This window comes from Cyprinodon variegatus, unplaced genomic scaffold, assembly GCF_000732505.1.
Source record: "Cyprinodon variegatus isolate N-32 unplaced genomic scaffold, C_variegatus-1.0 Scaffold1296, whole genome shotgun sequence".
Classification (NCBI taxonomy): domain Eukaryota; kingdom Metazoa; phylum Chordata; class Actinopteri; order Cyprinodontiformes; family Cyprinodontidae; genus Cyprinodon; species Cyprinodon variegatus.
Genome location: NW_015151749.1, coordinates 107,693 through 123,512, shown reverse-complemented (window position 1 = coordinate 123,512; position 15,820 = coordinate 107,693). Strand labels below are relative to the sequence as shown.

The 15,820-nt window shown below is 37.0% G+C and overlaps 1 protein-coding gene across 1 annotated transcript in view; it reads right to left on the bottom strand.

Moving 5' to 3' along the window:
* The window catches only part of LOC107102682 (contactin-associated protein-like 5), a 129,042-nt gene that overhangs the window by 59,083 nt on the left and 54,139 nt on the right, over window positions 1-15,820 (bottom strand). The window contains exon 3 of the mRNA XM_015402082.1: window positions 13,371-13,564. Within this exon, the coding sequence (XP_015257568.1) occupies window positions 13,371-13,564 (194 nt within the window). The remainder of the gene's footprint in view (window positions 1-13,370; window positions 13,565-15,820) is intronic.

Below are 15,820 nucleotides of genomic sequence, written 5' to 3'. Positions count from 1 at the left end.
TTTCCTCTTTATGTTTTGTACTCAGCTGACTTTTCATGCTGTCTCAAATTTGAATGAAATAATAGCTGCATGAATCCTGACAGCAGACAAGATGGCGGAGAGCAGAAGGCAGGGTAACAAATCTACTTGCTCTGGAGAGCAGAGTTCGGTGCTTTTATATGTTGTCGCCAAAGTCTCCAGTAGCAGAAAAAGGTCGCTAGATTAGGCACTAGGTGCTTTTTAAAAATAAAGTGCTTTTGTCGCTAAATATGATAAATGTGATACAGAGAAACACAACCATGCACATACCAGAGGTGGGTAGTAACTTGAATCAACAAAAATATAAACGCAATACTTTTGCTTCCATTTTTTAAGATGAATTCAAAGACCTAAAAAATTTTCCAGGGACACAATATAACTATTTCCATCAGATATTGTTCACAAACCAGTCTAAATCTGTGATAGTGAGCACTTATGCTTTGCTAAGTTAATCCAACCCACCTCAAAGGTGTGCCATATCAAGATGTTGATTAGGCACCATGATTAGTGGACAGGTGTGCCTTAGGCTTCCCACAATAAAAGGCCACCCAGAAAGGTGCAGTTTTATCACACAGCACTATGCCACAAATGTCTCAAGATTTGAGGGAGCATGCAGTTGGCATGTTGATGGCAGTTGGCATGTTGACAGCATGTCAACCAGAGCTGTTTCTTGTATATTAAATGTTCATTTCTCTAAAATCAACTGTCTCCCAAGGTGTTTAAGAGAATTTGGCAGTACATCCAATAAGCCTCACAACTTAGACTTAGAGTCAAATTTATTTATCCCTTGGGATTACTCCTTCAGGGAAATTCTGGTTCCAGCAGCTGGTTCCAGTAGCTTATATAGATTACAAATAGTTAAAGCAAGCAAGAGTTAAAGAGTTTCCATAGTACAAGAGAGCATAAACATTTTTAATCCTTTAGATATAAAAAAAAATATATCTACACAGTAGAGAGCTAAGGAAAGACCAGTAGTTTATTTGGATTATTGTACTTGCATTGCAGAGATGTATTAACCTTATAAATAAGTAAAAAATTACACAGACTACACTGTAGTTGTCATGTGTTATTGCATAGTGAGAGAGAAGAATATTGTGCATGAAAGACAATAGGTAATGTTTTGCAACAAGATGTCCCTCCTTGTTGTCCAGCAGTCTGTTAAGTGCCCTTGTCTCTGCCTCCGTCACCAGAGAGTCCAGCTTCTTGCCAATCACAGAGCCAGCTCGCCTGACCAGTTGGTCTAGTCTGGAGGTGTCCTTCTTGGATGTGCTGCTCCCCCAGTACACAAAGGTGTAGAAGAGGACACTGGCAACCACAGACTAGTAGAACATCTCCAGCAGCTTGTTGCAGATGTTGAAAGACCTTAGTCTCCTGAGGAAGTACATCCTCCTCTGTGTCCTCCTGTGCAGGTGGTTGATGTGTGTTGACCAGTTCAGTTTATTATTCAGCCACATCCCAAGGTATTTGTATGAATTCACAGCCTCACCCCAGCCCCCTCCAGTAGTAGCGGCTTAATCTTTGGTCATTTCTCCCAAAGTCTATAACCAGCTCCTTTGTCTTAGAGATGTTGGGCTCCAGCTGGTTGGTGCGGCACCAAGTCCCCCACCAGACTCCTGTACTCCTCCTCTCTGTTGTCTCTGATACACCCCACCATGGCTGTGTCATCTGGCTTTACACCTCAGACTTCTGTCCGAGGTGTAAAGCTAATGATTCAAAGTGGTTCACTTAATTGCATTATTTCACTTGCGATGCAAAAGAAAGCATATTCAAATTCATATAGATTCAAATTATGACTCTTTATAATTATATGTGTGGTAGATCATAGTAATATTAGTATACAAATATTATTTATCTCATTATTAGAAGTAAATCAAAATAAATCCTAAAATGTCTTAAACTGGTACTTGATTTTACATGACTAATTTTATTAATCCTATCATAAAATCATAATCATTTATTATTAGTAGGATCAGTGTTTTTCAAAATCTGTGAAGCATTAATTGAACTCAGCTCCACCAGATCTCAGTCATTTTAGAAGCTTTTCTTGTCTTGTTAGTTCCCTTCTCTCAGATGCTGACAGAGATCTGTTACCTTTGAGCTGTAGACGGGTGTGAGTGGGAATCTGTCCAAAGGTCTTAGTGTTAGCTGAAGTCAGGCCAGGTCAGGGGTTGCACACAAACTGGCTTATAATCACTGCAACCCATCCATCCTTCAAGTGCATAAGAGCAGTGTCTGTACAAACATGCTCTGATAACTGGAAATATGGAGGCTGTTCATGACTGATTTATATGTTTACCTTTCTAAAGTTTGCTTTAAAAGGCTCCTGCTCTTTTTGGCCGGGAAGAGTTCAGCTTGAATCAAAGAAAATCAGCCTCTCTCAAGGAGTCGGTTACAAAGACTAATAGCTTCAGGTCACATGACTCATATGTGCACATATTGCCTTATCTTGTCTTTGTATGACAGCTTTAATATGAGAAAAGACAGTCCCTTAATGTTTACCAAAGTAAAACAAACCTATCATCTTACAGAAAATTGGTATTCCTTATTACTGCTTCAATGAAGCAGTAATACCTATGAAAAGAAAATTTGTACATGTAAGGTTTGCTATAATCTTTCTAGTGAAACAATGTTTATAGCATTGTTTTTTTTTATACATATTAAAATAGCCTATATTAAAGTAAATAATATGAAGTCCATTTTCTTTTCAACTTATGTACAATTTTTTGTTAAAACAGCATGATCCCCAAAATATTAATTTTCATCTTATTAAAGGTATAGTGGAAGATCTACTTTTTCCGGGTGGATCCTCAAAATAAATGGTCCTCCTAATTGTCAATCATTCTGGTGATATGTTTACATAAGGCCATCCTATGTGCTCCACCCCATTTAGCTATCTTTTTCTGCGCAGGTGCATCTTCAAGCGTATGTGTGGTGAGCTACGGTTTTAGTAAGTCATTGAAGCTCACCTTTCTTACAGCGGTTCTTTGAAAATGGTTCTAAGGGTTGTAAGAGAAAAAGTATCTACGAAGTGTATGGGAAGAAGAGAAAGGCCTCAGAAGAGAGAAACAAGACCAGAGTATTATTGGGAAATTCTTTCACGCGATGGAGTACACTGAAAGGACAGGTCGGGCTTCCCAATGATCCATTTCACATCACTTTTAGTAAAAGTTATCTGCCTCTATATTGTAACTTTCCAGGGAAGATAAGTTTATTATTTTGTTACTTGCATCGTTAGTAGTTATACGGTGGCCACAGACCCTTATTTACACCGCAAACATGTCCAAATTTCTATTGCAGTGAACACATACACACTATTTTTTATTTTATTGTATGTACCTGTAGTCTTATTTGCGGGGAAACTTTTTGTACATAAATATGGGTGAGATGAGATCTATTCAAGCAACCATCTTATCATTGCATCCCCACTCCTCCTTGAGAAGAAATGGGCTTGTGCATGCTCTTGCACGTGTTAAACAGGCATTTCCTCTCGGGAGCGGAAACATGGTTGTGCATGTAATTTTTTTTTCCCTCTTAACATCACCCTCATTTTGGGAAATTCTCGCCTTCCTAAGCAGATAATTTAGATACTGTAAGCCAAAATTACATGTGCAATAAATTATTTGAAAGTTAACACCCTCTAGTTTCTGAACATATAAATTAAAATTGGGTGAGTAGAACACAGACCAAGCTGCATCAGTTCAAACATGACTCAAAGTTGTTTATTTTATTCTCGAATATGATAGGTCTTTTTTGAACAGAACTAATAAAGTCATACTTGAGAAAAGGCAGGTTTCATTGTATTACATTTGTTCTGCATCATTCCAAAGGCAGAAAATTTCAGACCTATAGCTACAACAGTTCCAGAGCTGTGGGGCTTTGAACTTTTGGTGTCACCAGCATCATCAAAAATCTCAAAGTGTGCCAAATTGTTCCAAATGCTTTAACTATGCTTTGCTTTACTATTTGACCCATAGAAAAACACAAAAACAAAACATTTACGAAGCAAGTATTTTCCACTTTTTTCAGAATTAGTGTATATTCTGCAGCTGTCTGTGTCTCTCTAACGCAAGCCTGTAACACTGTTCCACTTTAAATACCCTCAGCACTTGTAGCCTTGTTTGAAACCTTATTTCAATAGCTACAAAGCCCAACAGCCCACGTGGTCTTAACCAATAACAGCTGGACTCTATAAGGCGTAATAGCGTGCGTCACTGGCTTAGAGGAAGTGACCGGAAGTGAGATTTTGGGGACTATATCTGGCTCAAATTGTGTCATAAAAAGATGCAGATACTTTTGTCTTGTAGATAAGAAGACGATGTAAATAACCATACCAAACATTGCGTTCTAACAACCGAGGAAATAAGTATTAGGAAGTAAATATTAGCAAGATGATAAGCATTAGCTATGACCAGCTAACTTTTCTGATGTCAATAACTGGACGTTATGGGCGATTTTCTTATCATGGAATATTTTTATAATGAATATGCTGGATTACTTTTACTCTGTGGAACCTTATGGATGAATGGAGTATAAACAATTGAAGAATGGATTTATAAAACTGCTTCAAAGGTATGTTGTTGTGGCTGCTTTGTCATGTTTATATTTTCCCATGCTGCTATATCTGGTTTATTTGTGCTTTGGTGCTCGCTGTGTCTATACAATTAACTTGGTGGTTGAATTGTGAAGAATATAAGCTTTCCAATGATGTCTAACATGTCTATATTGGTGAAAAAATTTACCGGTGGTAATTTAGATGCATTAACCCCACATAACATAATTTTTAAAGTGGAGAGGGCAGGTCTTTTAAAAAATTTGTAAAAATCCTCCACTATACCTTAAAATACAAAGTATTAGATTTAACAATTAACTAGTTCAATCTAGTTTAGGTTACAAATATTAAAGCATTTCAAGTTAAAGCTAAGAGATACAGCTCAGATTCGGTGTACCAGCTGCAAAGGGATTAGTAGTATTTTTCTCAATTTCACATTTTCATTTCAACTATAATTATTACCCCTTTAATTAGGATTAGAATAACTACAGATTATCACCAATAATCCATGAATAATTACTAACCGTATAGTTTTCCTTACAAAAACATTTTGCAAAAAGTTTGTATGACCTACAAAAATATTGAAATAGTGTAAGACATGTAAAGACCTTTACATTAAAAAAAGAATATTTTAAATAACCACTCACTGTAGTGTGCTTAAGTTTCTTACCAATAACAATGTTCAGAACGCTGCAATCTTAAGAATCAGTTTTGTTGACAATAAAAATTTATTTTTTTTTTTTTACTTCTTCTGGGCAGCCTCCATATGCTGATCGATCACCCGGGGTAAAAATAATAATAAAAATTGATCTTCATTGATCTAACATTGGAGAAATTTACCTCTGCATTTTACTTACCCCTTTGGGGAACAGTAAGCTGCCACTGTGGGGCACCCAAGGAGCAGTGTGGGTTAAGGGTGGTGGTTAAGGCTCTTGCTCAGAGACCCAGAGAGGCAGCATGTGGGAGTGGGGCTTGAACTCAGAACGACGGATTCCAAGCTCTATGCCTTAACCACTAGGCCAGGTAGGTGAGTTTGACGAAGGCTGTTTACATGTTCTGGCAGCTGACCCCGTTGCTTTCCAGTGCTTTATCAAAAATGGACGAAGCTTTCTAATTCTTTCTAAAGGAATGTCCGATTCTGCACACATGGCAACAAAATTTTCAATAAACTCACACTTTGCTTCCGCTGATGTTAGAAAATGCTTAAGAGTTTGCAGGTGTGTGTGGCTCATGCTAACTTGTCTCTTCTCTCTGTTTCTTATGTGACTTTTTGACTTTAATTGATCGTTACATATGTTCTTATGCTTCCAGTCATCTGTGTGCTGACAAAACTTGCTGACAAGTTGCTGTCCAGATTCATACATGTCACTGCAACGTTGTTGCCCTAAACTTTGCGCTAAGTTTAAAACATTTTTTATTTTCTGTATGACTTTGATGTTTCTGCATGACTGTTTGACATGGCTGATCTACTTTTCTTGCCCGTCTAGCGTAATTATATAACCACTCACTGTGGTGCATTCTGAAGGGAGTGCATTCTGTGAGATTTTGACTTTTGTATTACATTACATTTTATTTGCTAAATTCTGTGATTCCATCTGCTTTTTCCACATCACAGAAATCATAGGGCCCTAGATTGGTCTTCATTTTTTTGGATTGTGAAAACTAAGAACAGTGTTAACCATTAAGGATGCTGAAGTTGAAACAAGTGGTGACCAGGAATAATGGAGTCTTTGAAAGTTACACTGAATCAACTTTTATCAATCCTTTTGATTATTTGATTAATTTACATTAATTTGTCATGTAACCTAACAGCAGAGCTGTCATAAAGCTGCCATATAAAATAAAGACTTTACAAACTGCACAAACAGGACCAGAATTAAATTTTGTAACTTTTGCATATCTGCACCTGTTTCTGCTTCCAAATCCTCCCTTGTTATTCGCTACAACACCAGTCAGAAACATATTGTGTTTTACGGGCAGCTGTGTTGAAACTGACTGGTTTAAGTGAACCACTCATCCGCATGTGTGCTAGGCAATCACTCAGCAGATGTGGTGGTTTACGAAAACAATTCTAATAAATTAGCTGCAGACTTTTCTTAGAATCTTTGTATAAAAAGCACTTTGCTGAGGAGCTAGGATATTATTAGCTTACTCTCTTTGGTGACTCATTGATAATTTAGAGCATAAAGTATTTATCTTGTTTATTAAGACTAGACTGGACAAAAAGTATGATACATTCATGTTTCATAGGGTGAGGTTTTCCTTTAAACATTGTAGTTCACATTCTGTGATGCATTTAGATACTGACAAATAACTATTGACCAATTAAAATTAGAAACAAATATTTTCCTGATTTCATACATAAAAAGGAAAGCCATCCAAATAATGACAAGAATAAAACCCATGAAAGTCTGAGATAATTAAAAAAAAGATCTATGTTAATTATCTTCATATTGTATAGATTATATATTAAGACTCTTAATGAAATGTAATATGGTTACTAAACTGGAAAACCTTTGGCATACATTAAGTTAAGGTTAAGAATAAAGAAAAGTGAAGATTGGACATTAACAGCTAGTAATAAGATGTGACTTTGGTGCTTTTGAGTAAAATAATTTATCTTTTTTATATGCACCTCTTAAATGGAAGCTTTTAAGTCAAATATCAATTTTGCTTCAGATAAATAGCCTCAACTAATTTTCAGTAATGCAGATTGCGTCTAGATCTGCTTCAGACCTGATAGTTGGAAGAAAAAACACACAAGTGTTGCCAACTTTGTGCTTCTGCCACAATGTTTAGCAGGTGACAACACTTCAGTCATCAAGTTTTATTTTAGCAGATGTGCCTCGTGAGAAATCTAACAACTTATTACTGGCACTGCCCACACATTTAAAGTCCATCTCCTTATTAAGGAACACCTCACTGTGCTTCCTTGTATTCTGACAGTGAGAGGCAGAAATGCAGCAACACCTGATGCAGTGTTGCCCTTGTGGTACCATAGAGCAGTAAGGACCACTGGGCCACAGTCTGTCACTTTCTGTCTGAGTTATTGTACCTGTAAATACGGTCCAAGTTCTTGCCCAGGTTTGTCTAGTGTGGCCCTGTTATACAACACTAAAGCTGAAGAATATACCAAACAGTTTATTCATTTAAAAACAGCTATGATAATTGCATGATGCATTTATGAGCTATTCCACCATTTTTAGATATTAAGTGCCTTTTAGAAAGGAGAAATTGTATGAAAAATCCTGTAGGTGTCAACTTTGAATCCTTTGCTTGTGTATTTGGAGGAAGGGAGCTGTATATACACCATTAGTTTATATATCTGTCCATAATGCTGTGGTTAAACATACAGTACAACACTTTTTGGTCATGCAATTGTCTCGGAGAACACTCTAGCCTTAGTCCATGTGGAAACTTTCTTATTTTAGCCTCCTGCTTTCTGATTTTTACATTTTAATGCCTTTCAGATAATCTATTTTTAAATAGGTGGGGAAAAAATAAATAATTCAGAACAGACCAGAACTACACTTATTGTTCACCCTCCTAGCTCTGTGCTCGTTTAATTTCAGTACAATAAGAAAAGAAAAAAAACACTTTGTATCAGCGGTATGCCAGTAGGCAACTACACAGTCTTCTAATTGGACTGCCACGTAAAAAAAAACATCTGAATTACAATTTAACGTCCTGTTGGCAGCCTTTGACATAACTGGGGCAAACACAATAAAGAATTAATGACATGTGCCAACATGGGGCTATTTTTTTAGCCTCTGCATCCATGAAAAGGCTGTTGGGAGTTTACATGGAGGACAAAAAGCAGGAGCATAATAATTGTGTTGACAGCAGACACATCCCACACCTTGAACGGTGTTGGAGAAAGTGAGAGGATGATATTTGACACTGGTCTACAATGCTGTTAATACTGCAGGGGGTCCTCAGAGCACAAAAAGGAATGCAATTTCATGTAACATAAGACTAAATCTAGTTCTGTGCCTGTTATTCTCGCCAACTATAGAATTAGCTTGTCTGCCCTGCAGTCGTATTTTGCTCTTCAAATTCTCAAATCAAACCCTATTTTATTTGAATGGCTATCGATTATATATAACAGGCCACGTACATTATTCTTAGTGTTTATGGACCCCCTGTTAGTTGGTGCACACAGCTGAGGGTCTCTCAATCCCCCTGACAAATGTTACATTGGTATTTGTGTGGGAAAGATGTGACGATGAGAGCTCATTGAAGTCGTGTCACAAATTAAAGCACTGAGCTTTTGAAACAGAAAAAACTGTAAGCACTTAGCGAGCTAGAAAGCTAGCATAATCTCATTTGTACGCCTCCTCCCCAAACTCCTTAAATGTTATATCAGGAAGAAGATCAGAAAATATGAAAGATTGAGACTCACAAGAAAATTTAAAAAATGTGACAGATACAAATATTAGAATTGAGTTATATTACATACTGTGGGTTAAAAAAAAAAAAAGCCTCATGCAGAGGCTTTAAAAAAAGCTCAGATGTCTTAAGCTGAGCAATAATTTTGCAGTATAATGTTGGTAAATGGTCAGTTGTTATAAAGCCTTACATTCAGTCATTCACCTATTCAGGCAGACGCCCCCGGCAAGCTACAATGTAGCAAAAGCTGCCGTACAGTGGAGCCACCATCACACCTCTGACCAGCATCAGCAGGTGATGCAGGTGAAAAGTCTTGCCCAAGGACACAACAACACTGAAAGCTGGAGCTTGAACCCACAACTCCCCAGTTCCAGGGCAAAATCCTGCATCTGACCCCACTTTCATCACACAGTGTTGGTATCTAATCTTGACCTCCAATCAAACAATACATTTTTTTTCCAACCACCATTAGAAATTATGGACTTCAGGTGTACACCTCATCAATCCATTGGATAGTGGGTGATATGCTGCAGCTTTGCATGTGCATTTTAATTTAGCCTTAAAATTACCTTAAATTGACTCAATATGGAATTAGGTAGGGCTTGCCAAGAACTCAATATTAACACATATTTATATCTTCATTTATTTGTGGAATGTGTTTAAAAGTCCTAAGACTTTTAAACACAACGACTGAAAAAGCAGGCTATGCTAGGCAGTAGACTAAGGTTCAACGAGGTAAGTTTAAGCTACAAAATGAGTGCCTCCACTTTGGATGATGTGTACCTGCTCCCAAATATATATGATTTTAGCATCTAATAAATGAGAAAAAGAAAGCATCAGATCATCACGCAGCTTTTAGTAGCTGAGTGCAGCTCACAGCATTTAAATAAAAGAGGACATACAGTAAAGAGCAGAGCGAGAGCTCGGCATCAGTGACAGGGAGACAACCTGGGATATTATAGGGTGGGGTAATTAATTAATTTAGTTTTCCCATGAGAAAGGTTTGATTTGCTCTAGGAAGAATTACTGGTCTTATCAACATTCGGTGTGCCTAAAGTAGATCAAAAAATGGGGCTTCATTATCTGTTGTTTTACCAAAGATGAAGACTGTAAAATAAACCAAGCTTCTATTAGCAAACAGAACAAAATAAAGCAGGGAGAAGCTGTGGCATAAGTGGAACAGAGAACACGGGACATGCTGGTTTAAAAATATTTAAAATTCCACCTACAGCGTTAACAACAAGGGTTCTTCTAAAGTTAGTAGTTTTAAAACCGACTGTTGACGTGTATTTGTATTTTCAGATCTAGATATTAGCTGTTTTGCTAACTTATTATAGTGATTTAAAACTGTGAAAGTTGTAGTAACCGACGGAATCTGAAATATTAGGCAGGAGAGATCATAATCTGTTTAAACATTATTTTAATCTTTTTAGCTTGTTGCTCCAGTAGAAATATTTTGATATATTTTACAATTATTTCTCTTTCAAATTAAGGCACTTCGTAATACTTGGAATACTAACTTGAATTAGAAAGTAATTTTTCAGAAACTTGTCAAGGATTTTCCTGAAAGTGTTTTTTAGGTTTTTTTTTTTTATCAGATTTTATATTCAACATCAATATTGGAATGATATTGCATAGACTGACATTAAAAATAGACAGTGATATATGTTTTGGCCATATCATCCAACCCTTGACTAAGGTATGTCAATACGTTTCTTTTACATTTTCTAACATCACCCAACAGAAAGCATAGTGGCCACCTCTCCCAGCAGCGACGATGATGTTGCTGTTTTGCCAGAAGACAAAGGAAGATGAACCGTAGCACTAGAGATGTCCAGATCCAGGTTTTTGCACTTCCGATCCGATACCGATATACCGGATAAAAAAAAAAAAACTGGATCGGCAGTCTGGATCGGCATTTTACATGCTTTGCCGATACGCATTTTTTTGCCAATATCGGCGTCCCGATCCGATCCACGTATCGGATCGGGACAAGCCTACGTAGCACTCTTAGGATTGTTTTGCAAATGGATTAATCTCTTGATTATTTTTTATATTAATTGATTAATAATCAGTTAACCAAAGATTCTTTAAAGATGACTTTTTACAAAATTAAACCAGGTGAAACTCAAAGATAACTTAAATGCAAAATGTTTAAGTATTTTTCAAAATGTTGGTATAATTACTGCCCTAATTGGGTCGCTCTGTAATCTAATGGCATGTTTAGAGTACTCCAGTTTACTCTAGTTAACCATTAATCAATTATTAAATTAGTTGATGATTATTTCAATGATCTATTAAACACTATTAATCCGATTAATTCAGGCCAACTTATTACCTCAAGAAAATGAAAAGAGAAAAGCCAACAATCACTCCCTCTTCTGTAAACTGTACCCAGGGGAGGCCATACCACATATTCATGGCCTTCCAAAAACAAATAAGGAAGGGGTCCACCTCAGAGCCATTGTCAGCAGCATTAACGTGGTTACACACAAGATTGCAAAACAATTTTGGCTCCTTTGATTGGAAACACTCCACACCACATACAAAATTCCAAAGACGTTATTTCCAGAGTCCATCATTTGAGACCAAGCACCAGGGGCACAAGTTTTACCCACTGTGGCGGATATCTACATGGAGGAGGTGGACAGCAGAGCACAACATCTATATACACCAGGAAATAAAACCAACTCACTGGTTCAGATACGAGTATTCCACTTGAGTCACAATCCAAATCCAAGAATTTGAGGCATTAACTTAGTAAACAGCAACATACAGTTCAACTGAGAGGATGACAAGAATAACAGGTGGTCTTTTCTGGACTCTGCTGTATACATTGAGAATAGTGGGAGAGTTAATTTTTGAGGTTTACCAAAAATCTATACATAAAGACAAATAGTTTATTTTGACTCGCATCCATCACCACAACCAAAACGTTCTGTTAACAGAGCTGAGTTACCTGGTTGACAAGATCCTCTCAGTTGCAGAGTAAAAAGAAAGGACACAAAGATGTCTGAATTCACTAAAAAACATGTGGATATATCCAAAAGTGGACCAGAGAGGTTAATTTTTGGGCCTCAGCAATCACATGGAGCAGAACAAAAGTGTCAGTAACTCTGGTTAGATTCAGCTGTATTCTTGCAGGTCAAGGAAAAAGGACACATATTTTAAGCCCAACATTTTCCGATTTTAAATAGAGAGGACAGACAGTTTGAAAGATGTGTGAAGGAAGCCATCTTTGTCAAACGGGAAAAGCCATCAATGAACAGAGGGGAAGGGTTGACTTTTCAGCTTCCAAGCATCTACAAGCATCTCAGTCATGCATATAAAGGAATTACATAATTACACATGGACCATACAGAAGAAAAGACTCCAGTAACCCAGGCTGGAGATGGGTAGGTCATTAATTTTTCATCTGATTTGGAATGTACTTAAGAGGATGAACCTTCATGGTGTTTAAAAACATCAGCGCGTCCAACTACAGAATGCTCCAGCGTGAACAGACAAAACTGACCAAGACCCCTGGAAAAATGTCGAAACATCTTCAGAAAAACTGAACGAAAGTCCAGCTACTTCTGATTTAAGACTTTTTCATGGTTTCCATTACCCAGAAGAGCAGGGATTTACACAGGCAGACATCCTTAATTAAATCTTACAAAACAAAACAGTATCTTAAAACTTGGTTTTATTTGCTGCTGGGATCTGAGTAGGAATAATTTTCATAGAACCAACATAAAACAAATAAAACCAGGTATTTTGTCGCTGTACTTTAATACAATGCACTTGATTGTGCTTGGCTAAGATATAAAACCCAAACAAAACAAAACATAGTGTGAGTTTGTTACTTCACAAGGGAAGCCTGAGAGCCGTGACTACTGTATAAAACTGGTAGTTTTTAATAATAGTATTATTTTCACACATTTCTGCAATAATAACCCAATGTGCTTGAAATATGTTATTTACTTTCTCAAAGGAATTAGACCTGTGTGCTGAGATTAGCTCTCGGCTCTTAGCAGTGAAGGCATGCGTAGCAAGAGCCGGCTCCCTGCAAAACCACAGCTTGACATTTCCTCATTTCTATTCCTCTATAGATTATACAAACAGTTAGTGACCTTTTGAGCCCAGCTCCCTTCGCTCCCTGCTCCCAGAGTTTATGCTAATTTATTATAATCAACTCTGCAGCTCCACACGTATCTAACACGCGCACAAGTGGTACTGACCTTTTTTTTCCTAACACTCAACAAAGAAGCAGAGGCATTTTATCCAAAACATTAACCTTGTCCATCAGCAACAAAGGGGCCAGAATTTGCCTCAAACTGTTTAACAATTCTCAGCAAACAACACCGCTATTATTTTACATACATTTCAGTCTTTAAAGCAAATCAGCAACTGAAATATCTGAGTGCCGACTCACCTCCAATCCATCCTCATGTCTGTACTGCTTCCAGATGCGACCCGTGTCGCTGTAGAGCAGCAGGTAACTGCTGACCCAGTCCGAGCTGTCGTAACGTCCCTGCGTAGCCACGGCAGTCACCTCCATCTGCTCCCGGAGGTCCACCTGGAGCCAGGGGTCTTGGTCTGTCACCATAGGAGACCAACCTCCTGCTTCTGGAGCAAATCAAGAACAAAAAGATAAGATTCTTATTCTATGATTGAATCATCTTCTATTTTCTTTAAGTTAAAGTACAGAGAGGGTTTACCATTGAGAACAGACAGAGACAGACAGTATGGGAACAGACAGTAGGAGTTCTGAGACACCTGAAGTCTGTTTTTTTATACAGGGACATCAAACTGAATAGGGAAAAAAAATTGCCCTGTTTAGCTCAAAGCACATCTGTCAGCATCATCTAAATGCAGCTCAGATATAATCTATTTATTTATTTTTTATTTTATTTTTTTGCTAAATGCCATAATGAGATGGATATAATTATGTCGACTATGAGCTGATATTTCCTTCGATAAAAATCCCTCTTATTCTGTGTTCCCTTCACCCTGCAAACATTGGTTGGACATCTCAAAGCTGCCAGCTGCTCCTACCTTCACCTCAGCTCTCAACTTTAAATGTTTACTGGTTAAAAAAAAAATCTGGGCAGAAAAAACTAACACTGCACATTCAAACAACTCAGAAAACAGTTTTAAGTGAAGAAAGTTTGATTTTTAAAACTGTATTTGTAGAGGCAGCTTTAAAGGTGATGGCAGCAAGATACCTCCTGATTATACAATGATGAAAACTACAATTCTGTGTTTTTATTATCTAATATTTTAGCACTCTTTCAATAATTTATTTATAATTCATTACTTACTCTAAAATACTTTTTTTCTTATAAAGGACAGTCAAGAATAACCTTTTTTTTTTCTAAGGTAACCGTTTCGTAATGTTTTAGGGAATTCCATGTGCTATTATTATGGCTGTCACTGAGACACCTTTCAGCCATTTTACTCAGTTAACAAAATGACTGTTTGACTGCACCCAAAGGGATGTTAGATAAAGACAAGAGTTCCCTGAATCACTCAACATTTCCCTGTTGTAGAACAATATTTAAGAGAGTTTGTCAACTTAACTGAATGGTTTGATGGGAAAGATCCCTGAGCGTGTTCTGGGGCTTCGACAAAATACAAAAACTAGAGTCTTAATGTTAAGAAAATGCGTGAAAAGTGTGAACATGTATACCATCCTTAACTTAAGAAGCTCAGCCAGCAAGATTGACTTACCAGGGGCATGATCATAAGGCCCAAGACTCTCACTATCTCAAAGAAGTTTATGCTTGCACAAACATTATTCATAAAGCAGCAGCACACAGTTAAAACTGGCACTGCGAGGGAGCACATTTTCAACAATGCTTTTTATTATGTCCTAATTGAGCTGGATGTATCTATATGTTTAAAAAAAAAAGATATTTTTGTTTTGTTTTATATTTCCATGACTGTAATTCGGGCCTTTCCTGACTAACATGTATACATTAAAGGCATTATCTCTTGTTTTGATTGATTAAGGTAAATGGATCCTTACATCACATTAGAGATGCATTCAAAAATTGAAAACCAAAAATTAGTCATTATAACTACCTAAACATTCTGATGAAAAGGATAGCATATATTAAAAAAAACAAACAAATAAAATCAGTTTTTGCAGGAAGAGTTTTTTGTAATAAAGCAATTTGTAAATCATTATGCTACTAAGATTGGAGGTTTATTTGTATCAAGCCTCTTTTCCCATCTTGGCAGCCAGTGGCTAAGAGGCAGACCATGAGTGAAACTGTTAAATCCCAAAGATAAAGCTTTGAATGAAGTTTTAATGAATAAATATCTTTATAACTACTCATCCAAACATCTAATGTGTAGTTCTGCTTATGCTGACCAGTGCCTCTGCACTTCATTTACAAACAATTAGTTTTGTTAATGTGATAAAAGCTTATTTTTAATTTCAACAGGATTTAATGTGCTTCAGTGATGATTACTGGCATTAAGTCTTTCTGTTTGTTTGACCAACATCCATCTATCTTACATAAACACAATCTCATTTTATTTTTTTCCATTTGAAAACAAACAAACTTCTTAGTCCTTGACATCTATACCTAAGGTAAACATAAAGGCACGAAGTGCTAGTGAGAGGACCCTGGATGGGCTGATAAATAAAGATAAAAAAAAAACTTGGACTACATTTATTTTTTAGATTCATTTAGAAGAACCAGATACATTATTTGTTAGTTGATCCAACTGGAACAGAGTGTGCTCTAGACCCTGGACAGGGTTCTGGTCCATGTCAGGGTCACAAAACTTTTAACCATCATTTAAGCTATGATTAAGCATTGCACTGTGATGGTTGTCTTTCCCATAGGAACCAAGCCTGACTGTAGCCCACAG